Source organism: Tachypleus tridentatus, chromosome 1 (genome assembly GCF_004210375.1).
Source record: "Tachypleus tridentatus isolate NWPU-2018 chromosome 1, ASM421037v1, whole genome shotgun sequence".
Classification (NCBI taxonomy): Eukaryota; Metazoa; Arthropoda; class Merostomata; order Xiphosura; family Limulidae; genus Tachypleus; species Tachypleus tridentatus.
The window spans coordinates 87,486,595-87,514,581 of record NC_134825.1 but is presented as its reverse complement, the minus strand read 5'-3'; the positions used below and the strand labels follow the sequence as shown (position 1 = coordinate 87,514,581).

The 27,987-nt window shown below is 31.1% G+C and overlaps 1 protein-coding gene across 7 annotated transcripts in view; it reads right to left on the bottom strand.

The window, feature by feature from the left end:
* Positions 1–502: 502 nt before the first annotated feature.
* Positions 503–27,987, bottom strand: part of LOC143254899 (serine/threonine-protein kinase D3-like) — a 95,635-nt gene continuing 68,150 nt past the window's right edge. For 5 of the 7 annotated variants that reach the window (XM_076509813.1, XM_076509825.1, XM_076509836.1 and 2 more), the window contains 12 exons: positions 27,671–27,748; positions 25,371–25,578; positions 23,936–23,988; positions 21,500–21,572; positions 20,909–21,072; positions 20,623–20,727; positions 19,737–19,835; positions 18,892–18,976; positions 16,372–16,447; positions 15,054–15,160; positions 13,493–13,578; positions 503–5,322 (listed from right to left, as the gene is read on the bottom strand). In XM_076509813.1, coding sequence (XP_076365928.1) covers positions 5,086–5,322; positions 13,493–13,578; positions 15,054–15,160; positions 16,372–16,447; positions 18,892–18,976; positions 19,737–19,835; positions 20,623–20,727; positions 20,909–21,072; positions 21,500–21,572; positions 23,936–23,988; positions 25,371–25,578; positions 27,671–27,748 — 1,371 coding nt within the window. In that variant the 3' untranslated portion in view covers positions 503–5,085. Of the gene's footprint in view, positions 5,323–5,927; positions 6,017–13,492; positions 13,579–15,053; positions 15,161–16,371; positions 16,448–18,891; positions 18,977–19,736; positions 19,836–20,622; positions 20,728–20,908; positions 21,073–21,499; positions 21,573–23,935; positions 23,989–25,370; positions 25,579–27,670; positions 27,749–27,987 lie in introns of all 7 variants that reach the window. The other 2 variants (XM_076509841.1, XR_013030373.1) reach the window with 2 other exon arrangements.

Below are 27,987 nucleotides of genomic sequence, written 5' to 3'. Positions count from 1 at the left end.
TGCATCACTTAATTTGTAGTTACCTAATCTGAACTTCTGAAACCACCTTTGACATTTTCTTTCATTGAGAGCTCCACACCATAAACACCTGGAATGTTTCATGTAGTTTCTGTTACACTCTTGCCTTTCTTATGTCATAAAGCAATATATGTCAGACACATCCATCTTAATAAGTATTTATTTGATTAATGACCTGAAAAAGTGGAGTTGGGTGAGTTTCTTTTATTTGTCTGAACATTTTTATACATGTCCTACTACATATTTTAGTCATTAAAGCCTTTTACAAAGAGAGAAATGATGATGCACTTTCTATATTAAATTTTCAGACATTACGTATGGGATGATCTAATAGTAAATATATGAAAAACAAAATCATTCATTATTTGTGAAGTGCTTCATGGAAAATTGTGAAGTATTTTAGAAATATTAATTTGCAAAGGTGATTTTTGTCAAATATGTACTCAGTTGTACACATAATAAGAGCATAAATTAACTGAAGGTGACCTTGTATATACATGTTTTATTGTGCTTTCCACATACACTACAAAAGACTTATGGATACAATATCACTAGAGAAGAGACAGAAAAATAATAGTTACAAAGATAAGAAGTTAAAATATATTCTATTCAAAGCTCACTAGGTATAACATCTGGAATACATGGTACAATGTCTCAGTGAAAGTATACTACTTTTGGTTAACACAAGTTTTCCTCCAGGTTTCTAGTATGTCTTTGTCCCAAGATTTACCATATTGTGTCCACTGACGAATTATGCATTCATGTACTTACAAAGGATAACACAATTTTTTACTTGAAATGTATAGTTTTTTTATTTTTTGCCAAAAATATCTGGAGTCACAACTGCAAATCACAAATGAGAAGACATTTTCATTACACATCATGTTACTTATGGTTGCCATAAGAGAGATGTTTTCATCTTATGAACAAATTTAGTGCTAAAAAACTAATTATTAAAAATTCTTAATAAATGTTTAACAATTTGTGCACTTGATCCTAACGCTGAGATATTGAAATAAAACATATCCTTTTCACTCAGCACCAAATGGATGAGAAAAACATATTTTAAATGTGGCTAAATGTTTGCTAATTTACCATATGAAAATCTTAATTGACATATTTAATAAAAATAAAGTATAAATTTTACAGTAAACAACTAATAATGTAAGACCAGTAAATAATGACCATGTGTTTTTCTTTTTAATTATTATTACTGAAGTCTCTGAAGAACAATTGAGTTTGCTTGGTTGTTTAAGATAATGCTTAAATGCATGCACACACACACACACACACATATATATATATATCATTCCCATTATCAGATGATAAACTAAAATAATGCAAATGTCTAAATATTATGTCACTTAAACATATGCTTGAAGTTACCCCTGAAAGCAAATATCACAAATATTATTCCTGATGCAATAATGTAACTATCTGAAAACACTTTCTTTGTACCTCAGCATTCACAAAGAAAACAAAAAATCTGGTACATGAAGGCTTGTTATACATGATTTTTTTAATAAAACATTGTAATTTTCTTTTTTACAAACATTTTAAGCATACCACAAATCTAGCACTATTTTTCTGTTTAGATTAACAGACCATAAAAAAAACCTATGAAAAAAAGAATGCTGAATTTCCAAGTTTAAAACAGGGAATGTAACAGAAGAATCACAAGATATTCAAGGTATTTAACATGATCAGATAAATTAGTTCTAATATTTCTTGGAATTTTTATAAATTTTAACTTTCAGTGTATATCCATAGAATGTCGTCATAAAGAAATAGTATGTATCCCAAAGATATGGAAGTCTGTGAGCCATCAGGATATTGGGTTTTGGATGATCTCAGGTGTGTTCTGTTATTGTATGTACTTTTTAACAGTCATTTTAATAGAAATGTTTAACATAACTTAAATCTTCATAGAAGTTCTATATGACCTTTCTAGCAATATCAACTTCTCAAATGCTTGATACTGCACAAAACCAAGTGTGCAAGCAACTAATTTCTATCCCAATAAATCCACCTTCAAACCAACATTCCTTTTCAGCAAGCTCCATTTGAATAATTGAGTCAGGAAAATGCAACTAAAGAAATAGATAAAGATCTATTTCTTGAACTCCATTTTCCACCTCATTTATTTCTGTTGTTTCTACATATTTAAAAGATCACTACATTGTAGCCATTCTATTACTAGACAATGTACTTCAAAAATTATTATGGCAGGTTAACAAACTTTTGTGTAGTTGTACATGATTCATTAATTTATCTTATCACATTTTGTTCAGTCAAGTAACAGTTTATGAAACATTTTTAGAAATTCCATTTTTGTGTGTCAACTATTAGATATTGTGGATAAACAAAAATATTAGACTTGGCCCCTTACAATACCTTCTCAAACATTAACTGACCCCTCTCATTTTATCACCAAATTTACACTGATCCTGAAGATGACATTTAAACTGATTAAATAAACATGGAAAATCAGCAGAGAAATATCATCCTCAGGCTTCTCTCAAATACATGATTGTCACAATAAAATATACAATAGTACAAAAAATGAACAATAAGCAATTACTCATGTGTGTTAAGACATTAGCAGAAGATTTGTTTTTCACCAGTATGATCTTATAAATGACTTTAAATGACCTATAACAAATACTTAAGCATATATGTGTAAGGTTTCCCTTCTGGTATAGTTTATTCTTAAATTATTTTCTGGTGAATAAAGTTCTAGTCTGTTTCACATATGCCTGCTATATTTTATCATCACATTTTGACTAGCAACTACAATAACTATTAAAGTACATAACAAGTACTTATAGTACTGCACTGTGTTGCATTACACTTTCTTTATTGATATATATCTGAAAACACTAGGAAGTCACCAAATTAAGTCATGACCAACACAATTAATGGTTTATGGAAAATTTGGGGGATGATTGATAAAAGTTTTTGGGTATACCAAAGGTTTCCCAAATACTTTGAGCAAATATATTTAAATCAAATCTGTGTATTAAAAATAACAAAATCAGTCTACTTTCCAGCATGGTGCCACACTTTTTCAGGATACTTCAACAGAAAACCTCATGATGGTTTTTCTAAACATAAAATAAAAAAATTCACAATGTTTGTACTATGGTAAAGCTGAATTTGACTTTTTTAAAATAAATTTTGCCTGAGCTTTCTCTTTGTCAACCATTAAAAAAAAAAGAGATTATATAATATCAAATGGGCATTTAACAAATGTAAATTTAGAATTGGTTTAGCATGGCACAAAAAGTTTCAGTCAATAACTGATATACCACTTCAGGTGTAACCCATATGTTAAAATTTTAGGTGAAAAAAATTCAGAAAATTCAAAACTTATTATGACAAAACACTTCAGGACTTTATGAAAGATTTTCCAAAATGGCACATAAACATGGTTTTTAAACCTATCAACTTACAGTAATTAACCAATGAACTAAGTATTAAGACACAAATCATCTATAACTTTATACATTCTACAAATATAACATATCAGTTCTTTTAACGAAAAACTGGTTCTATTTTGGAAACATTTTTTTAAAGTACGCTGTTTTGCTCTGAGGATAATAAACAAAATACTAACTTTGTAGATACATCAGATTTCAGAATCAGTTATCAATAACTTTCAGCATTTAGATCTCAATAATACCACAGTAGATGAACACCAAAACCTTCATGGCATAGACACCAAACTAGTGACAGTAGTGAATAAAAACAAAACGTTTTTTTCTGTTTATGTAATACTGGACTCAACAATAATGCTTTTTTTAGTTATTCATTGATGTAATGTTCAGACAGAACTTGCTTTAAACTCAAATGTAACACTGTGTTGATGGTAATTAGTGGCAAATTGGAATGAACTCCACATATATCACAATTGCTACACTGGTGAGCTTCTGTAGTTTAAGGCAGATGACACAAAAAATTCCTGTTAGCTCTAAAGTAAAATCTTTGACCTTTTGATCAAACCCTTTAGTCCACATTGTGTGCAACAGTCCAGAAATCCCTGCTATATATATACATATATAGGCACACACACACATCTATTTGAAGTTTTTTTTTCTTCATTGGTTTAGAACATGTTGATGACACACTAAAATTTGATTTTATTCATTATACTTGTTTTTTACCATGGCAATTTCTTGCCAAACTACATTTACTCTGCACAAAATCACACTATTAACTGAGTTAATCAGATATAAAATTTTACACTGTCCAAACTTCATCCTTAAACATTAAAGCCATGAATGACACTTGCACTAATATAAGTTGCTCGCTGAGGCATAGGTTAGATAACAACCTTAATATTAATGTACCATTAAGAGTTACTTCATAGTAATAGAATTATGTCATTTTATCATGCATGCCATTCAAATAAATGTTAACACAGAAATGTTAGATACTATTTCTATGATGCACAATTTTATGATTACAAGGCCTGTTATTTAGTATTTGTACTTTTATTCCATCAACACAGATCATTTACGCTGTGATTAAATCATGTAAAACACCAATCAAGCTCATTATCACAAAAGCTGCAGCAAGTTTCATAAAAAGTTAAATGAATATTCTAAAAACCCAAATTTTACCATATGCTGCAATATAATCAAAAGGAATACACACACTGATACCTATAAATATTAAACAAACTTCTGATTTTAAAATCAATCTCATTTCTTAAAACTTGCAACCATTGTTTTTCTATTTGTCAAAGTAGTCACAGCTGCTTACAGAATAATAATAAAAAAAGGCTATACTGGAAATTTAGCAAGGGGAAAACTATGGTATAGTTATCTGAAGTGTGTAAGCACTGAACTTAAAATTTTAATTGGCACTTAAACTACCAATTCCTTCTGTAACATTCAGTCTGTGAGGAAAACCTTTTCCTAATTGTCTTGGCCACAGTCTTATTTACTTTTCTTAATTAAAAAATATGGAAAAGAGCAAAGCATTTACATGATTGCAATGTACATATATCATTACAACATAACGATTGTCAGAAAAGTTATAATTCAGATATCGCAGATGCATTCTTCAGAGTTTCACTGATGCTACTTCTTCTGTGAGGTTCAACAAATTTGTTGTTGTCCACTGGTTATCAAAGATGGAACTTTGTTGATTTTCTTGAGTCAACAACGTGACATAACTGGGTACTGGAAGATTATGCTCTTGACGGTAAATCTCCCAGCGAGCGTCATCTGATTCGTGTGTTAAATATCTAGTACCAACTTGACCTTCTAGTTCCCGTAAATCACACCATAATTGGTAGTCCTAAAACAAAAATCATACTTTTGTAAATAATTTCTAAATAAAGAAACCCTTAATTAACAATAATTAGCATATTGCTGTTTTTAACTTGAATGTAAAAACCATAGTAATTATCCAAAATTTGTATACTCTCTAATCAGTGTTTGTATATTATTGTGGCTCATTTCTTCCCTAAAAAGGATAAATAAACAATGAAAACCTTATTAAGCAAATAAGAATCATCTTATAATTCAGCATTCTTATACCAGTCCTGGATTAACTGTATTCAATACCATTTTAAATAGACTACATCTTAAAGATGAAACCACTGTATTCAATAAAACTACTTTTAGCCAGCAACTAACAATTTCTCCTGGAAAGGCACTATTACAAAACAAAAACTGGTATGCCAAACCAATAGGCAAGGATACACATATATGTAATAATAAACGTTTATAAAATAAAGAGTGCCACATCATCATGGCCTAGTGTTTGTTTCTTCATATACCTTCTATAAAATTAAAAACTCCTGATTTCTAGTTATTTGACATTATGGCCATTTTCAGAAAGTAAAGTAATACAAGTTTTAAAAGACTTTCTGTATCAAAATTTTAATTATTATAACTCACCAGGATGACTAGCGGATAGTTCAAACAGCAGCATTAGTTACCTGAAGTTGGCCTTTCCAGTTCTGGTCTTGAGTTACTTGATGTTATGGCTATTTTTTAATTTCAAATGAAACTAGATGTACTTTGATTCTTAAAAGAGAATCACATTAAAAAAAATGTCAAATGTACATATTTAAAAAATCTTAAATAGCATTAAAAAGATTAAGGACCTTTCAAAACTAAACAACATTTCTAAGGTGGACAGTGTCACCATCTCTAATAACACTGTCTAATGTTACAGATAACCTTGGGACAAAACATGCTTAAAATGGTGTCATCATTGAGAGTCATAACAATGGCAAGACAGTAGAATGTGGCTTATTGTGACCTGAGTGTCACACAAACAACACATTGGTGCATCAGTCCCAGATAAAAGAAAATGATGAGATGAAAATTGTGGCCAATGCATAGTCTAGTTAAAACAACCTCCTCTTTCCAATCCTTATGGAAGCAAGATGGCCAAAGTCCAATAGAGGGTTTTTATTTGGAAAAGCTTGTTTTCATGTTGCTCACTCCAAGTCTTCTGACAAGTGGCATGGAACCGAGTGTTGAATACAGAACCATAGTCCATGTATGGAACAGGCACAGCAATGGCAGTGTCAGAGCAGACAGACTTAGCTGTGGTGTTGGCTAGCCTGTTCCCGTGAATATCAAACAGCCTGGTATCCAGAAAAACTGGATAGAAGTAGATGTTAAAGAGAAATTGGCCAGTCGGTTTTGAGCATCTGTGAGAACATGGTGAGAACTAATGTAAAGCAATTCTAGGGTAAGTAGAGAACTAAGCGAGTCAGTATAAATTGTGCAATTTGAGCACTGTTTAGCTTCTATGTGATCCAGGGCAAGAAAAATGGTGTACAGTTCAGAAATGAACACAAAAGCTGTAGAAGGGATTTTGTATGCAACCACTGAACCATAACAAACCATGGCAGAGCCTACACAGTCACCTGATTTTGAACCATCTATGTGAATAGGAATAGAAGGATGGTTCAAAGGATGTTCAGCAAATAATAAACAGTATTTCTAATCAGAAGTGTCTGCTTTTCTCAGATGACTTAAAGATAGGCCACATTTGGGGACTGTAATGAGCCATGGTGGAATGGGCTGACCAGTGGATACAGCAATATTATCAAAGGACAAACACAATTCATCCAACTGCACACGGATACGAAGGCCAAAAGGAGCAATGGCAGACACTCTGTTCTGAAAAAGTATGGCCCACCGAGGAAGGAAAACACAACCCCAGGTGGGATGCTTTGGTAAGGAACAAAGTTTCAAAGCATATAGTAAAGATAGTTGCAAATGGCAAAGGTGCAAAGAAGGTTCAGAAGACTGTGTATAAGCTCTGAACTGGAGAAGTGTAGAAAGCCCCAGTGTAGAACCAAAGTCCCTGATGATGAATGGGGTCCAGCATCTTTAAGGTCGAGGTCCTGGCAGAGCTATAGACCAGTGATCCATAGTCTAGTTTTGATGGAATAAGAGCACAATATATTTTTAGTACAGAACATCAATCTGCTCCCCAAGTGGTGGATGGGAGAGCACAGAGGATGTTCAGTTTTCTTGTGCATTTGACCCATAGCTGCTGATGTGTGGTATAAAGGTCAGCTTATGGTCAAAGATAAGCCCCAAGTACTTTGTCTCAGGGACCACAGGTAGCACAACTTCACCGATATGGAGTGTCAGGATTAGGGTGAATACCCCGTTGGCAGTAAAAGTGCATGCAAATGGTTTAAGAGAGAGAGAAATTGAAGCCTTTTACTGTGGTCCACTTCAGTAAACGATTAAGGGCAGTCTGTATAGCTGCCGCTCAATATACCTCATATTCGACAATTGACATGAGATGTGAAAGTTGCTGGCACAGAGCCCATTTGCTATAGTAAGAGGGAGTTGTTCAGTGATGGCATTAATCTTTATACTGAAAAATGTGACAGAACACAGCCCTGAAGGACTCCAAGTACCTGTAGAAAAGAATGGGAAAGTCTTGAAGGCACACGAATTTGTAATCTCCTGTCCATTAAAAATTCTTAATAAAAATTGGCAATTGGCCATGCAATCCATATAAATGGAGGTCTTGTAAAATGCCATACCTCCCATGTTGTATCATAATCCTTCTCAATGTCAAAGAATATTGATACAAGACATTGTCATTTCAGAAAGGCTTCTCTAACTGACATTTCATGTCGAATAAGGTGGTCCATGGTGGAGAGCTATAGTCGGAACCCACACTGGGTGGGCAAGAGGAGGTTGTTTGATTCGAGGAACCAAACAAGATGAGCATCAACCATCCTCTCTTAGGTATTACAGAAACAGCTCGTCAAAGCACTTGGACAGTAGTTTGAAGGAATCTTGAGATCCTTCCCAGGCTTAGAGAAAGGTAGAACAAGAGCCCAGTGTCAGGCATCAGGAAAAACATTCTCCTGCCAGATCTGGTTAAAAACAATCAGATGAATAGCAAGAGAAGCAAGAGATAGATGACGCAGCATTTCATAGTATACATCACCAGGTCCGACCAATGTACTACCGGACCGTTGAAAGACCAGTTTGACGTCCACCAGTGTAAAGGGGCAATTATAGTCATAGAGACAATCAGCTCAAAAGGAAAGAGGTAATTGCTCTGCCTAAGTCTTGATGGCTAAGAAGGTGGAGAAAGAAGGAGAAGTTTGAGATACCTGGCAAAAGCTTTCACCTAGAGTATTGGCAATGCTCCAGGTATCAGCTTGTTCCTGGCCATAAGAGAGCAAGAGGAGACAGAATTATATTGCCCACTAAATCTTCGAATCTTGTCCCATACGACTTTGAAACTGGTGATAGAAGATATTCTAGTTGTGAACTTAATCCAAGAGTCTTTCTGGCTTTGATGTCTTACCTACAGAACATGTTCAGGATTCCAACATGGACGAGGATATCATGGAAAACGTGTTGAGGCTTCAGGAATACACTGAGCAACTTCCTGTACAATACAGTCAGTTACTACTGCCACACAGTTATTTATCAATGGTTTACAGACTATGGCAGGATCAAGTTCTGTGAGAGCAGTGAAAGAGGGCCAGTTAGCTTGAACCAGCTTCCACTGGGGTATGCAGGTTGGGTGGCATCAATTACAGCAGTCTCTCTCAAAGTTATAGAAACATTATCACTGCCTCGTAGGTTTTTGTCAACCCTCCATGAAAAGCAGGAGAATAGTGAAAGCAAGGAAACTGAGAGATCAATAGCAGTAGAGGACTGACTAGGTGCATGAAAGTATGTACAAGGATCAGTATTGAAAACAGAAAGGTTATAACCAGAGAACATACACTCTACAGAGTGCCCCCTCCCATCAATCTCAGCACTTTCCAGTGGGGTATCCATTAAAATCCCCAGGATTAAAAAGGGAGATGGCAACTGTTCATTGATAGCATCAAGGTCTGATTGATCATAAGGTCTCTCCAGAGAGAACAGTGATGATATGACCCAAGAAAACATGGATGGCTATGGCCTCCAGTAGTGTGTAGAATGACAAAGACAAGGTAGGCACATGCTGATCAACCAACAGTGCCACTGCTCCATGCACTCGTCCATTGCACAGCCTGTAATTTCTGTACAAAGAAAACTGCTGAAAGGTGACTGTATTAGGAGGTTTCCAAAACGTTTCCAGTAAGGAAAAACAAACAGGATGGTAGGAAACAATCGATGCTTTGATGTCATCCAGATTAGAATGTCAACCTCAACAGTTCCATTGTATCAAGGTGGTCATTTTTATTTATGTGCAGGCAAACTGGGTGAAGAGCCATTCTGTTTACGACAACATCTTTTTTCTTTATTGGAAGGAGGTCTATTGACCTCCATGGATTCTGCCCTGGGTTGATTGGACAGGTCTTTGTTCTTGGAAAAAGATTTCAGAGACTGAGGGTGTGAACAAATAATCATTCTGCATCTCAGAGCCAGAGAAGAAGATGGACTTGAAGAAGTGCCCAAACCTGGAACTAAAGAAAGCAGATCTGAAGATCTGCTGGAATGTATGTTAGGGACAATGATGGGTGTTGATGCTGAATCATCAGATTTCTTAACCACGGAAAACAAGTCTTTTCCTATGATTTGAAAATTATTTTTTTGGAGGCATGGAGAGATCTATCTGCAATTCCACTGTAGCAATGGAAAAAGTGCAGCAGGATACATCTGAGATGGAGTGGTGGGCAGTAACTTTCAAACCTCAGGGTTAGAAATGTTTTGAACCGTTTTCAATTGCTGTACCTCTTTTCCTTCCACCCACCTAGAGCATGAATAAAAGTAAGACATGTGAGAGCCACTACAATTAATGCAATGAGGGCCTATTTGGCACTGGTAAGCACTGTTGTCCCAGTGAGTATCTCTGATTCTGGGATGTTCTTCAAGTCCCTCTTAACAATAACTCCTTGTGACAAATTCAAAGTAGCATGGGGAGTAACCTCAATGAGTATATCCCCAATGACCTTCAAATGCAAGAGGAGTTCACTGTGTTTAGAATTAGATATTTCCACCAACACATCACCAGAATGAAGCTTTCTGACTGACTTAGGAGAGCCAGTCCCTTCTGAATAAAAAAGGGAGACATTTGCCTTGAAGAGAATATAGCATTAGGAAATGAGGTACAGGTGTTGAGGATTTCTGCTCAGAATCTTCAAGATGTGGTCGTTTACCTTTTTTTTTTTCATTATTTTATTTGGAGGATCCATAATAAAGAAAGAATATTTCAGCACCCAATGACCAACCTTTCATGGAGCCCTACAAGGGGAAGCATTAAAATGCTAAACAAGTACATTATAGCAATGTCAGGGTTTCTTGAGCACTATACACAAATGTTTGCATCAGATACAATGCCCACAACACTTGTTGAAAACATTCAACACTGGTACTTGGTTGACCCTAGCCCGAGTTGACCAGCCAATTCACCCTGGGTAGGCCACTCCAAAGCTGCCTATCTACAGGAATTCAAGACTTTCAACCACTAGGATCCTCTCGTCCCCTTCATGGGTCACCATGCATGTCAAATGTGTGGATGTTTAGATCCCAGAGGAGGTAAACTGAAAAAATAAAACCTTCTCTGGGAGGTCCTCTCACCATGTACAGGAATCCACACTGAGGGGAAACTTATTTTGAAAGTCGATTATATGTCTGTACACTTTTTACAGTGAGCTGCAGTATTCAATATCAGTTAAGAAGTTGGATAATTCTCTGTTGTCAAGGGCAAAATTAGGTTTTTACTTTGATTAGGGTTTACAAGTCTACTTCCTTAGTTTCTCATTGTTTATCACTATTCTAGGTTTTAGTGAAATAAGTGTTTAAATGTTGTTAAGCATAAGGCTACATAATTAATTATTTGTATCATATCCATCTTAGAGAATGAAGCTTGAGTTTTAGTGTTATAAACCTTCAAGCTTACCACTGAGTCAGTGGAGAAAATATAAAAAAATGAAGTTGCCAGATCTAGTTGAAGCATGTATGAATGTTTTTTAGTGTAAATCCATAAAATTTATATAAACATCTTTTCTATTTTATACTTGATCACTGACATGTCGCATGTTGAAAAATTTAGATTTAGGGTCACCAATGTTAAAACTGATACAACATGGTAACAGCTGTTATGTGTTACAGAAATTTCAGTGTTTGTGTTTCAGAAAAGGATTGAGTAAGGTGACTAAGGAGAGCAATGATTTGATCTACATTTGAACCAGAGCCGAGAAACATTCTGGAATGTTGGTAATGATTTAGAGGATAATCCAAATTAAGCACTTAATGTACACAAATAAACACAAAAGTAAAACTCATAACCACAGTAAAACTAAAACAAGACAGGAATTTGTTCAAGAAAGATAATATAAAATAAACCTTACTCTCTGACTTTAATATGATTATTGGTGTTTGGAAGACAAATAAAAAAAGAGTTTGTAAGTCGGGGTGTGTGCAGGACAAACATTCCTTTAAAATATTTTCTGTTTAATTTTGCCAAAAAAGATACTTGTTAAGATTAGCAATCTAATAAAAACCCTGGCTAGGGTAGTGTTTTATGCATAGATGTCATATGAAACTGGTTGATTCTCTATCACTGAACCTTTATCAAATTTATTATTTTATTAATAAAATATGATTATGGTTGAGTGATTGCTAATACAGTGAAGTTCGGTACTTAGACTTCTTGATAGGAGCTGTTAAATTTCTCCTCTGTTATATCATACCAAATGTTAACATTTAATTTGTTGACTTGTTTTCAGTCAGTCAGTACTACACGCTCACAAGATAAGATGAAAAATAGGTCTGTTTTTAGAATTATGCAAAGGTACACCTTGTAGGACCAATTAGGAGAAAATGACATAAACTGGAACAATGAGAGACTGCCAACTCAGTTTCTTGTACATATACACGAAATTTCAAATGTTTAGTCCTAGAACACCAGAGTAATTAGTTTAGTATGAGATTTAACTTGGATGGAGGTCATAGTGACCCTATGCTGGCATTCTAGGGCTAAACATATTTAGAGATTTTATTACAATATCTGAAAAGTTAAAATCTCCAAAGACTTTGCAATAACTTTTAGTAAGTTATTAATTTAATGTATGAAAACTATTAACGCTAATAAATAAGTCTAACTTTGTTTGTTGCTAAACTTTAACACAGAATTGGTTTCATTTTTTATTGACAGAATGAAGTAAGTAAGTAAGTTATTAATTTAATGTATGAAAACCCTTAACGCTAATAAATAAGTCTAACTTTGTTTGTTGCTAAACTTTAACACAGAATTGGTTTCATTTTGTATTGACAGAGATGTTTAAAAAAGAGAAGGAAACATAGTCTCAAACAAAAACTCTATCATACCACATATTTCCAATTATAAAAAGTACAATATCAATTTGATATAAGCATATGAAATATTATTATGGTTTAGTTTACCAATTAGAGGCATGTATTACAGTAAGTTTTCAGGTCTGATAGTTACAATGACAGTACAGTTAGTCAAGAATAATTATTTCACAGCAGGACAGTATTATTATAAAATATCTTGATGTATGGTTGTAATATACTTCCAGCTGTTAACCCTTTTACAATAATATCATTCTTTAATGAATTTTTTGTATGCAATTTTGACTATCTTTAGAAGTATTCCCAGTAAGGAAAGTGTTAACAAAGATGCACATGTCCATCATATTTGTATATATTTTCTGCCATCAAACCAAGGGTTCAACTTAGATTTAAAAATATAATCTTACAAACAAGGAGTTTAATTGGCAGAGCAGATGACAGTGAATAAGAGTTTGAAACAGTTTTAAGCTCCAATATTATGCACACATTTAAAGTAAGCCTAATGCTACTTATATTTATAAAACTTGAAGGGCCAAAGACACGACTTTAACAAAATGAATGTATCCTTGAGTAAAATTACAATAAACAAAATTATGCATCTGACACTTCATGTAACCTTTATTTCCACAACCAAAATTTCCTTAAACATTCTGACAAAAGTCCATTCCTTCATATACTACTAAAGCCTGAACACAGGAATATTTTTTACAACTAACCTGTAACCACGGGTGGCATAAGGACTTATCCACAGTGTATCTTTTTCTTGTTTTCACTTGCAACAAGTTTTGGATCAGGTTAATAGCTGAATATAGTCAAAATTGTGTTGGTTTAGCGATAACAAATCCTAAATTTAGTAATCACAATAACAAATACACATGTAATAAAGATACTATTTTCAGTTCAAACACACATACACACTCACACACAATGTCAGTTAAATACTTGAATTATAGAAAAATACTATCATAACAGTTTTAAATAAAATTCTAAACATATGCACTGGGTGTGGATATCAGGGCTTTATTATAAAATTGGAATGAAGTCTTTTCTTACAAATTTTGAAAAATTGAAATAGCTTTGAGCAAATGAGATGATAACTATCACAACCATTAGATTTTTCCAGTTTCTCAATGTATGAAAGTTCTGAAACAGTATAAAAACAGCTCAGATGATCATAAAACTTAATATATCATTACCTAAAACAACAAATTCAGCAACAAGAAGTAACTGTTAGCACAGACACCAAAGGAAAACAAGTTGATATGTTTATAAAAAATTCTGCAAACCTTACTCGTTAATTCCATAAACAGAAATGAATGTGAGAACCATTACATTAAGTACCACATAAAAGAAAAAGATAAACTATTACAATCAACTTTTGTGTGGAGAATGTGATGAATAGTGATGATAATGCCTAGTTTTATAGTGGAAACCCAATTGTTGCAACAGTTAATGCATAAAGGCTAACCTATTGGTGTGGAAAGAACACAAATGATTGTGTTGGAATGCATAAATCTGCTTGCTGTCTTATAGTTGTTGCCATGCAATTCTAATCCCCAATTTACCAAATCTTTCATATCATGTTATTGGGATATAAAATGTATAACTGACAACCTATTGAGGTTAATGTCATGCTTATGTGCAACTAGAGTATTATTAAGACAGTATCTTCTATGGTGTCACTTTTAAAGCACTACAAGTGTTACAGGTTAATATTACATAAACAAACAAGCTTCAGATTTCACTATATTATTGCTTACACAAACAGTCACATTCACACACATTACATGACAAACAGTTACAGGTAAAATGAGCTCATTAATTTGTGCAATATACTTTGTGGTAAGTAAACAACAAACATGGTAAATCATATAATGAACTGATATGTACATTATATAATATCTTCCAATTTTTTAACTAAAAACACAGAAGAAATTTTGATTTAGATTGAAAATTAACTTAAAATTTGAGGGAATCACCATATTATCAGAATACTATCCCATCAATATAATGACACGTTTGTCTGCATTACACATTCTTGATGTATAACTGAGTCTTATTATCAGAAAAGTAAAGAATAAACAATATTTTCTCAACATTTAAAAACATATTTACTAGTAACAGATTAAAATTCTCAACACATATCCAGAGAACATAAAAAAAACAGGCTAAAATTAAAACAATAACATACACCATCACTTATGATTGAGATACCAAATAGTGAATATTTATTCCTATCATAATAATTTCAGTAATAATATTTATTATGTAACCAACCATAAGAAGATATTTCATTCCATGGATTAGGGGGGTACATGAAAGTAGCATTCTGGATCTGGTCATGAATGTCTTCTTCTTCATTGAATGGGAAAGTTCCACTTAAACTGTAAAATACTAAAAAATGTTAACCTTCCAAGTTCAGAAATTAATTCTTTTTTTAAAATAACCTAAATTAATTGAAAAAATAACAACACATTTAATTCCTTCAAGCTGGTTACTTTAGTACATAAATATATTTCTGTCTTAATACTTTAAAAAGAGAATATTTCTACTAATCAAGTTTTGAATACCAAAATTAAATGAGGTACACATATTCCAAGTTAGGGTTTACATTAATTCTTGTGTTTTAAAACCATTGTCAAAACTAATGGCATTTCTAATATAATGCTAACAAGATAAGGTATCTACTCTTCTTTAAAGGCTTAGGGAAAAGAGCATTTCCTCTTATTAAAATTATGCATCATTAAATCCATTTGATATTAAAAATTATTCTCTAAATGAAAATCAAATTGTATTTACAGTTTATTTCTAGCAACAATGGTATTAATAAAAGGCAGAAAAACTTTGCTTTTCACTTGCTGGTTAAGGAATGAAATATTATCAAAAGTTAACTAAATAGTGGCTTAATGAACTTCTCAAGTATTAAAGGACAAGTTGTCTTTATTTTTAATTAATATATATGTCATTCAAGGTAAGAACTTGAAATTATATTGGGTTGATTATTAATATGATGTTACTTTCATAACATTTTAAGTCTTACATTCCTATAACTGGCAAGAAAGATGGTTTATGCTTTACTGTTGTACATTATTATGAACCTGTAAAATTGTTTTAGAAATATTAAGTACTTTTTTGCCAAACAGCAAGTTACTGGCCTCAGCTATTTCTAAAAATACAAAGTAGTTAAAATCTGGTACAATAAAATACTGAGCATTCAAATGTCAAAAACACAGTGGATAATAGCATAGCACAGTAATATTCTACATATTAAACAATAACTATCATGATGTACGTACAAAATTTTATCTTACTTGTTACTACTGTGCTTGAACTATTTCAATAGGACAAATAGAAAAATACACAGAATTGAATGAATAATATTTTATCAACTTGACTACACATACAAAATACTGGCTATGTTTAATTGAACAATTTACCATAAATTACACAAACAGTTAAAAATCTTCAGTAACAAGAACACCATTGAACAAACAGTGTGACATGAAAAAAAGTTGGATCTCAGCCTACTTGAAATGTTTAATTTGTAGGTACAATGATACTGTATTAATTGTATTCTATTACTTGGAAAACCAACCTGACATAAATGATGACCCCAACTGACCACATGTCAAGAGATCTGTTGTATCCTTTATTTCTCACAACTTCTGGAGCTGTAGTTAAGAATATTTCAAGATGACAAATAAATACAATTACTACATGAAATCATTTGATATTCATTAGTTTCCTGAAGGTAATATTCTCAAGTAATTATTAAAAAAAAAAGTTTCCTATATAGTATGTTGATGGCAGGTGCCATTAAATTGGCCACAAGTCTTTGAATTTCATTTTTTATTTATTTACATAAATGCTTGTTTTTAACATTTCAAATGCTAGATGAGTGTTTAGAACATGAAATCCTTCTTTCAAGTAATTTACAATAGAAGTTTCTATCATCAAAATTAAAGTGAAGCTAAGGTTTACTCAAAATATTAAAATTTCTGCAACAGTAATCAGTATATGACAACTAAAAGTGAAATGCGTGGATTTTTCAGTTTGTTGTGAATCAAAAAGATGCATAATGGGCTGTTTCTGCTGTTTAAAAAAACATTTACATTTTTTTTTTCATAAAACCTGTCTTATTTCATAAATGTATAGATACTATTTAACCCTTTCACAATGAGCTTGTGTATTTTACATGACCTTATAACCATCACACAAATAAGAAGGTATACACAAGTACTTAAAGAAATTTCACAGGAGTTAGCAAATTCTTTGTAGACAAAATATCAGAATTTTTAATTTCTATAAGCTTATTTTTGGTTGTATACAGTAAAACTTTTGTTTATATTGTTCACATTTCACAAGGTTTAACTGGTGTCATCAGGTGAGATATAGTAATTAAAGCTAACAGAAATTAGTTTAAAAAAAGGAATGAGAACCTTTAACAATACTAATCTACAAGTATGTGACTAAGCAACTGCAAACTTAATAAAGTAATTTATCAATGAACTGTCAAATTGAGGAATACATAGGTAAAACTTTTAGGCCCAAGTTTAAGTATTAAAATTCATTCTGTATACAAAAGATAATTTTTAATTGAATATTTTTACTAAAAACTATTTCCATAATTATAATGAAATCAAAGTTTTGAATGTGCTAAGTACAAAGTAATTTTCATGTTATGATGAAAAATACTTTTATTCAGCAGAAAATTGTCAACTTTCATTTATTATAAGCTTTAAAACCTATTAAAAATAGTGAATATTTTGTATTTCATCTGTTATTTTTGTACCATAATTTTATACAGGGTTTCAAATTGACTGACCTTGTTGCTACAATAAAATTTACGAAATAAATCTAAAATACCTTTTTCTCTTTCTAGAATGATTGCAAATTGTAACAGAAAAACATAAATGTTTATCCTGAATAGCATAAAACTAGTAACAGTATATGTTTATACTTAATTTTACTGACATTTAAGTTGAGTTTGACTAATAATCCCATCACTAAGGTTGTAAATCACTCGGAAAACATGCAACTCACGTTACAATATCAAATTAAACACCATGCTAACTGTTTGAGTATATCTTGTAAAGAATGCTTATTAATATTATTATTTTTCATTACTTTACCTAATCTAATGCTTTCTAATTTAAGAAGTTTCTAATTTTTACATTTTAGTTACTTTTTAACAATGAAGAAAGAATACACATGAAAATCAAGAAACATAGTACTTATCTTTTTTTTTCTGTTGACTGTCGAAATTTAACCATATTTATTATACTAATGGTGCTACTACACTAAATATTTTTTTTATTTTATTAAATAATGCACCTAAGAACTTAGAATAACAACACTAAAAAAATAAATTTTGTCCTACAACTACCATAATTTTTCTGGCTTTCTAACTGTGCAATAAAAGTTCTTTGAAAATTCAGCTAATCTCATTAGTGTGGTTCCAGTGAGAAAAAATTATACATTGAATGATGAAAAAGACAACACCCATTCCTAGAAAATAATGCAACATAATACTTTATTTTATATATTAAAACTTCAGCTTGATACTTGTCAATATAAACATAATAGACAAAACTACTATCAATTTCTGAAAGAGATGATGTGCCAGGTGGAAATGATAAGGAAGTCTAATGTTCTACTTCATGGCTTCGTAAACAAACAAGATTAAAGGTTAGAAAAATTATACTTTGCCTGAGTAATATTTATATTATAAGAAGTAAATTTGTGGAAGAGTGGTAGATAAGTAGAGAAGAGGGAAGACCTAGAGAGCAAATGTGGCAATTCTCATACTGAGAGAGATAAAGGATTTTTTAAAATATTCTCTTATAAAAATAGAAACTTATTGTATATTGAAATTTGATTTATTAATTGCATTTTCATACTGTCTATTCATATACATTGATAATAAAGTAGTTTAATTACATTTTAAATGTAACTCTATAATAGGTTTTAACATTCAGACTTTGATCTACTCACTCTTGAAAGGGTTGATACTTTTCTTCCAATAAAGGATTTGTTACAATAAAGAAAGCCGTGTTCTACATTAAAAAAAAATATCAGTTAACAAACTACTTCAGCAGTTTCCTTCATTACTTACCTAAGTAAGCAGGAGTTCCTACCAAAGACCTTCTAAAGGATCTCTCACCTATAATTCTTGCAAATCCAAAATCACAAAGTTTTACCTGAAAAAAACTTGATTTTAAATTATTTTAAAAATCATTCAAATCTCACAAACACATTGTTCAAAAGTAGCAAATTCATAATTTAAAATACTCAGTCATACCAAATAAAAGTTTGTTTCACAGTTTATAACATTTGATACTTAACTAGATTATCAAAACAATAGACTACAATTTTACTTTCCAGTAACTTATTTGTTTTATATTATTTGCGTAAGAAAAGGTCTGAATCAAAAGCATTTGCCTGGAATTAGCCACTTAACAACTGTCCCAAATCACAAAAATCGTTTTTATCCTAATGACATTGAAAAAAATTAAAAAATACTATTCTATATTATTCATCTATGGAATCTGTCCAATTTTAATTACTTGAAGGAAAGCTGAATCAGTAATATCTGATAGTAATATACTATCTTCAGGAAATTCTTTAAAAAAAAAGTTATCTCACATTAGGTATCTAACAAAATAATGGATAGAAAATGTGCCCGATATAATTTTCTTGAGAAAAAATTCTAATCCATTATTGAAGAATTTATCTGATATTGTACCAAAAGAAATTCTGAATTAGAAAAAACATACATATCAAGACAGAGTCTAAACCTGGAGAATCCATCTGATCAAATTTCCACCTGAATTTGAATAACTCATTTGGTAGTAACTGCCCAAGAAAAGTCTAAATCCATCAAATGGTACTTACCTCTGAATTGAAAGAATCCATGTAATAATATGCCAAAGAAAACTATATCTATTTCATAGTGCTCACCTGGGGAAAATCTGAATCTGAAGATAAGAGAACGTTCTCAGGCTTGAGGTCACAGTGAACAATGTTTTTGAAATGTAGGTGTTTCAAGGCAATTAGAATCTATTAAAAAGATACATGTTCAACTGTGAAATTTTTTACCAAAGACACTTATAGAGTAAAAACTTATTACATTAAAGCTGCTAGTTGTTTCAACACTGCATTTTAAACTTAAGAAAAATACTGGTTCTGTCAAAAAGTAATGTGACTTTGTTTTGTTGTAAAAATAATCATCAACACTTTTTCCTCATTATCAGAACTTATTAGGGTAAGTGGATCACAATACCCAGACATATTATGAAAGATGACAAAGCATTATTTATCTTAGGCTGAAAAGTGTAATGTTTCAAATATGAATATAATTTCAAACTAAGCCAATTCAACAGATTATGATTTTTGATAGTACATTAATTCAAAAGTCACCTAAAAGCACCTTTCTTGTTTTAACCTGTCTTCTAGCTTTCCAAGTCTGACTTCTATATTTTATCACATTTTCCTGTCTAAAAGAATATCTTGTTCAATAACTACACAAGGAGATATGTACAACATGAACACAACTTCATTTAAATATTTACAAGATGTGTAAAAAAAACACTTTTGTCAGTTGAAAAAATAACCTACATTGTTTCTTTAGCTAAGACACTAGCCTAAAGTATTTATAATTATTAAACAATAGTAGATCTCTAAAGGATTCAAGTTGAATCATAATTCATTTTTTAAAACAATATTATTCATTTTTCGTGGTCTTTCAGGTAAAACTGTACACCACAAGACACTTTTACCGAGATCATAGCTGAATTATATTTGTTTGAAAACTTCTGCACATGGATGAAGATGATGATTAACTTGCCTGATATATAAGAAATTTTGTGATCCTCTCAGACAATCGTCGTTTCTCACTTGACAGAATCATTTCTAGCATATCTCCTCTTAATTTTTCCATTATCACAAATATCTGAAATAAATTAAATGTACAGTAAATTCCTGAAAGTCCAAGTAACATTTTAATAAAAACCACACAAATATTGGTGTATAAAAGTTGAATATTATGCAAAAAGTAACAAGAATTATTTCTTAGAGCATCATCATCTTGCACAATGAATATTCATCTAATTACAACACTTTGGCAGTCTTACTCTGCTGGAGGTTTCTACCATCTTCTCTAAAGTAACCACACCAGGATGATTGATATTCTGGAGTATAATAACTTCATTCTTTAAGTGTGCTTCCTGCTTTGTTGGGAGTTTGGTCTTGTCAATTACCTTGATTGCAACAGACCTTCCACTAGTGCGGTGCACACCTAAGGCAAAGACCATGGAACAGACAAATTAAATACTGAAATGTGTGATTTTTGTTTCTGATACATATACCTTCATCTGTTATTTTAAGACTTTCATGTACCTCAGAAGTCTTATAAATTAACAAGAGTTTAAATCAGAAGTGCTCCTGAGATAAATGTTTACTTCATGTTGAAACTTTAAACCAAAAGAGAAAAATTAAATTTATAAAATTAACTATTAAAATTACAAGCATCAGCATAAGCCTCTTAAATTTTATATCATAATTTCATCTGTTCTTGAGTTAAAAATGTCAGCTGAAAACCTTATTACTAAAACAAAGGAGTAGGTGCCAGATAGTCAGTTTCCTACTTCCACACTTTCAAAAGTACTTTAATAAACATAGTTTGAATAGGAAAGTTCACTGACAAAAATACTGATGATACTAACCTCCATACACAATACCAAATTGTCCTGAGCCAAGAACTTCATCTGGTATGATTTGGTACATACGACTAATGTCCTGGAATATAGAAAAAAAATTACTTAGAAAGTACAGTTTAAATGATAGAGTTAGCTCATAAAAGTAATCATAATATTAACTGTTATACACAACACTAAACTGCACTAAACCAAAAAATTCATCTGGTAGGACCAGAGAATTCTGAATGTTTACCTTAGAAAAGCAATAATTATACACTGTTAAATGTCCCAATGTGCAAAAAGCTACAGAAAAAGCAAGACCTTGGTACTGTGACCCATAAATATCTAAATTTAATCAGTATGATTAAACAGTAATATTTCTTAAGTATTTTGGTTAATTTCCATTTTAAAACTGATTTCAATTATTTAAATCATTGTTTTTTTTCTTTTACAAAAGCAAACTGATATTTAAAATTTAAGAATATTTGTTTCTCAAAAAATTAATGTCTTAATTGCTATTACAGATTTTAAATCATGCAATGTCATTATGAAATTTGCTGCCCAGCAGAAATAAAAAATTAAACCTTGGTTATGAGAGCCAGAGAAAAAAAACTAATTAAACTAGTTAAGTCCATGTTTGTTAAGAAAACAAGTAAAATAATAAAGGCAACATTGTCTTGATATATGTATAGAGAGCATTTTAATGCAAATTTGGGGGCTGTAAAAACAATATGCTTGTTGCACAAAATGATAAGGTTATGTGGAGAATGTGATAAATCAAAGTCCAACTGATAAAATATTCCACTAAACAATAGGGAAATAAAGGTGTGAAAGCTCTGATATCATGATAGGATGTATACCAACTGGATTTTTTTTTTTTTTTAAATACATAATAAGAGTACTCATGATTAAGATCCATAGTTAAATATAACTATGACCTACTAAGAAATGTATACAATATGTAGCAATGATGTATTCTTTAATTATCACAAAGAACTGGAGATGAGTACAGTTTTTTTCAAGACCAGTCAACAAAACTTAAAATATTTCTCTTGTTAGATTTTAACTGCACAAGGCCTTGGTATTAAAACTAATATGAAAATTTGTAATATAATGAGATTTTTATCTGACAAAATATAAAGGAATTAAAAAAATGCACACTTTCAAGATCTTATTAACATTTCCTTTAAACCATATGTCAAATTAGGAAATGGTATTAAATACCAGGTATGAATATAACAAATTAATATTAACATTTTAAAGATTTGTTTTTCTCACTGTTAGCATTTTAAGAAAGAAGCACCTTCCAATTAAATTTTGTTTAGGAGATATTCTGCAATGTAAAGTTCTTATTACGCTGTGAAATGCCTTTGAAATTATCTTAACACTTGTTAAATATTGAATGCCTGGATCTGTGTGTCTATTACACATATTAAGAGCATGAGAAAGATGTCAAATGACTAAACTTGGTAGGGATCTTCTTCCAATAAGCAAACAATACATAACAGCTAAAAAGAAACTTCCTAAAACAAATCTAAGAGATAAACATTCTATCATGGAAACTGAACATCTTGTACAAACAGATGCTTTGGATTACAGAAATACTAGTTCTTATGGTGTCACACAAAACTTCTCTGAAATTGAAATTTTAGTGGTTTTAATTCAGGCAAGTTTAAGTTACTCTCATGCCATGAGTGAAAAATTGTACCCTAAATGACTCTAAAGTAGTAAACCTTCTTAACTGGAAGGGTCACGAGTTTGGTTTGTGTTTGTTCCAAATTTATATGACCTGTTTGGGATTCAGTTTTAAGATTTTGTTTATTAAGCACTTGAATTTTACTTGTTGAGAATTTGAGTTCTAATCTGTCTTACATGTTCTAGTAATTTGTACAATTTTTATTCAATATCAAATGTTTGAAGTTCTGACATTGTTTTATATTTTCTTTTTTCTTTTTAAGTTGAAACTTTTTACACCTCACATACATGCACAAAAAGCCTCTACCAATCTAAATCTAACAACCTGGATCAGGAAAGAGAAACAAAGGTATCTTTAAACATTAACAAGAATAGTCAGAATGTTAAAGGAACATGGAGCCTACTGAGGAAAAAAATTATTAGTTTAATGTTTGAACAATTGACTGGGCTTTGATGAATATTTCAGAGAGTGGGAGCTGAAGCCATACAGGAACCTACTATCATGTGTAAAAGCAACAACAAAAAACACCCCAAAAAATAAGTATATTAAATATCTGTTAGTATATAAAAACTAGTTAAGTTTATTAATCACAAATTATCTTGCCTTCATTTTTTTCATTATACTCATACATGTTTTTTCAATACCTTAAATTAAAAAAAAGAACTTTTCTACATATTCAACATGTTCAAGTAGTACATTTTATTTTCATGTCATAAACTACATCAAAACACTAGACTTTCTGAGGATTATAAGATGTTATCTCTTACTTTGTTACTGTAGTCACCATTTTCAACTTGCTTTTCTCCATCACATACTTGACCTAACATAAAGAAATGATGACACAGAGTGATGATGATTTCACACACACACTTGAGTGATATCTTTGAAAAACAAAAAGATTTTCTAATTATACATATCATTGGACCAATAAACCAATAATCTTACTAAAGTATTTCACACAAATTTTCCAAACTAAAGAATAGCATCCCATAATCAATATGGAAGTAATGTAAAAAAGTACTGAACTGAATTAAAACTTTGTTGAATTTCTAGTTTTAAATGATTATGTATTTTAAGAACCCCACCATTTGTTGTCCTCACAAAACTAATGAAAAAGAGATTAAACCTAGAAACACAAAGCTATGTTCATAAAATCGTATGTAACTCTGGGATATTTCTTCATGTAAATAATTACATTTATTACTATGACTTTTGAGCTTTGTTGGAGTGAATAGCTCACAGTGATTTATTTTAATTATACTGAAAACACAACAAAAATGAAAGCAAGTTTAAATTACTACATGCCATGAATGAAAAACTGTACTCAATACAACTTCAGCATATAATATCTGCTTAGTCAGGAAGAGATACAAGTTTGGTTAATGTTTTCTCCAAGTTTATTTTTATATATAAAATTTCAAAAGAAACTTCTATGTTTCTTTTATAACAGAGATTATTCACTATAAAGCCATGTTGAAGTCCAATTATGTAGCGTGGACTTATAAACTGTTGAATGAGTGAAATAGTCATGAATTTTGCCTTTCCATAAATATTGTAGAATATATCTTTACTCAGTGAAGTCACATAATATTTTTCTAAATTTCTACACAGTATCTGCATGTAGTTAAACAGTACTGCTGATCAGATATCTCAAGGTCGTAAACATGCTAATCTTTTTACACAGGTAAAGAATATATACTACAATCTTAAACTTCAAGATAACATCTATGTATTCCTGGGTGTATGTTTTGAAAAGTAGCTACTTAAACAGGAAGTATAGAAAACTGTACAACTTAAAATTATGAATAGACCACTAGCTGAAGTATGTAGCCTGTAGATTTGTGAGAAATCTAAGTCTGCTTTATCACAGTACTGATGTTGGGTATTTTCAGATTTTTCTCTCTTAAATTTCCCTCGTACTTTAGTTTTGAAGGCATTTTTTACTATCTTTTACCCCAGCAGCCAAACAATATTAATATAAGAGAAAGACTCAGCCACTTTTGTAATATAACACTATGTTGTTAATAACAAGTTTTATGTTTTCGAGCACACTTATGTTCATTTGTTTTAATACATACATATGTACATTAGACACTACCTATCAACTTATAATCATATATGGCAAGCAATATGAAATGGTGTCAAAGTAGAAACTATACTATGTAAGCTAGTAACAGCTTAAAAGCGTAAAAGTCTGCCTACCTGATGCATGATTATTTTGAGTTACTGTTACTGGCATTAGAGCCTGTCGAATAGCAGATTCCCAGCTTTGATCCCTGCCTGGCTCTTCCCCAACAAAGTAGTCAACATTGGCTGTTCGTAGTTCAAAAGAATGGCAGGCTTGGGATAATTCAGCATTTAGTGTATGTTTATTGGTTTCTACAGCCAGTATTTCTGATAAAGGGATTTCCTTAAGTCACAAGAAAATTTTTTTATAAGACAAACCTCTGTAAATTAAATTTGAAACTTCACTTCTTTATTTCTTGTATGATAAAATACTGTTGAAGACCACCAACAGCTACTCATAAATAGGCATCATCAATGAATGATCATAAGCTTTGCTTGTAATATGATGTGTGCATTTTTATGTAACCATACACAAGCCATATCACATTAATATTTTCACTATGAAATTGATCAACTTGATTTACCTTGGTACTGTCTCGAAGCCATGAAACTATACACAACTCTGAAAGTATTAAATGTATCTCTGTGAAAGGTGGCAAGTTCCTAGTATCTGTTTGTAGTTAAGCATAAAGCTACACAGTGTGTATTGAAGCTTGGTTTCTAGTATTGTAAGTACATAACCATACAGCTGTGCCACTGGGTGGCAGTTTTTAGTAAACTGTTTACTGTTCCAAAATAATCAGATTTTTTAATAAAATATTTTTACTGAGGATTTGTCTGTGAATATATGAAGTCTTTACTGACAGTCTATGTAAAAGGTAATTTTTCATGCTAAGAATAAAAATACTACTTTTCATCTTAGTTTTCACATTTTATTTGTCCAACATCTAGAACATTTTCCACAAGTACTAAAATTTCTATGTTATTTCTTATTTTCTCTATTCTAATGTTAACTATAGCAAAATTATCTACATACAGTGAAATACAAATCTGATAAACAGAAAATACATTGAATAATACTTTTTTTTACATTGTTGAATAGTTAATTCATTTCATATTTAGAATTTTTATCTTCCCAGTTTCATCTGTAAACCTTTTCACATCTATTCTTTTAATTTTATGTTTTTATGACCTAACTTTGAACCAAAGGAGCAACAAGTTATAACAAAAGCTTACTCTTTCTCACAAAGAGCACAGAAAATGCATATAATTTTGTATTTGTTGGCATAACTGTCATAAGCCTAATTTTTTCTTAGTAAGCTGGTTGGCCAGTAAAGATTTGATATATCTTTTAAAATATGCATTTTAGAACACAAAAATATATCAGTCCCACAACTATAATAACTTATCAAGCTTTCTAAGTAAGCTACATATAGGTTACAAACATTCTGTTACTGCTCACAATAAGTACCATGCTCAACACAAATCAAGCACTTTTCAATTATCAACTTTATTCACCAAAACTAAACAAAGGATGTTGAGATTTATATAGAGGATAGTTTGTTCTTTCAATTGGTTATAAATTTGTCAGCAGCTTCTCTTCTGGGTTTGACATATTTATTGATATCTTAGCATTAGGTAAGAGGTTTAAATTTTAAGTTTTTGATTGTAATTATATATAATTTGGGTTTCTAATCAGATGAAACTGCAATAGCCTATTTTAGATGTTATTAGTTTCATAGCAAAGAACTAAGAACTCAGATGGGTCACATAGTACAGAGAAATGAAAATTGAAAATTCTTTTAGAATTACACAATTAAAACAGATAATATAAAAACAAACTGAACTAAGCATTTTGTTTTCATGTAAAGTTTATTGACATAAACTAATAATAAAGTTATTTATTAATTAAATAAATTTAATATTTTGAATGTAAATTTGTAAATGGTCATATAACATACATTTTGGTCTGCCCATAGCAACAGAATTAACCAGTAATGTTTTTCTTGGCACACAAAGTTGCTTTAAGTTAATTAAGATTTTCTTCCATATTCCATTTAATAAGGTAACTATTTCAAACCAACTTATTAAAAATGTTACAACTCTAAAAATATGTATCTGCTCCAGAAAATACTTTAGTAGTCTTGTTTTCAAATTTCAAGGATTGAAGAGTAACCTTTAAACTAGAGCTATTATTAAAAACAAGAACAATGAATAGGAACAATTATGATTTACTAAGAAAACTCTATGAAAACATTATGGTGATATATTAAAATCTTTTGAAAACAAAAACTTCTTCAGAAAATATGTCTGCAGTACGGGCATGACTTATTAAAACAAAAACACTTTAAAAGTAATAGCAAACATCACAGCTTCAGAACTTCAGTGAATATTAACTTTTAGTTACAACTGATTTAAACACCAAGGTGACTTACCTTATAATACTTAGAAGTTGTTTCATTTTGAAACATTGTTATTGCTTTTGTATCCAACCGCCAATAATGTCGCTTCCTCTGTTGTATCATAATTAAAAAAAAAAAAAAGACAACAACTAAATAAAAATCACTATGGTTACAGAAAAATCTTTAGAATAAATTACAATGTATATGATGAATACATTTTAATGAGGCATGACATTTGTATATAACCTTACAACTTACAATCTAAAATTAACTAGTTTCATAACAGTGCAGTCTTAGTTATATATCACTACGCACACTTGAAATACTCCTAGAATAAGTTGTATGTTGAT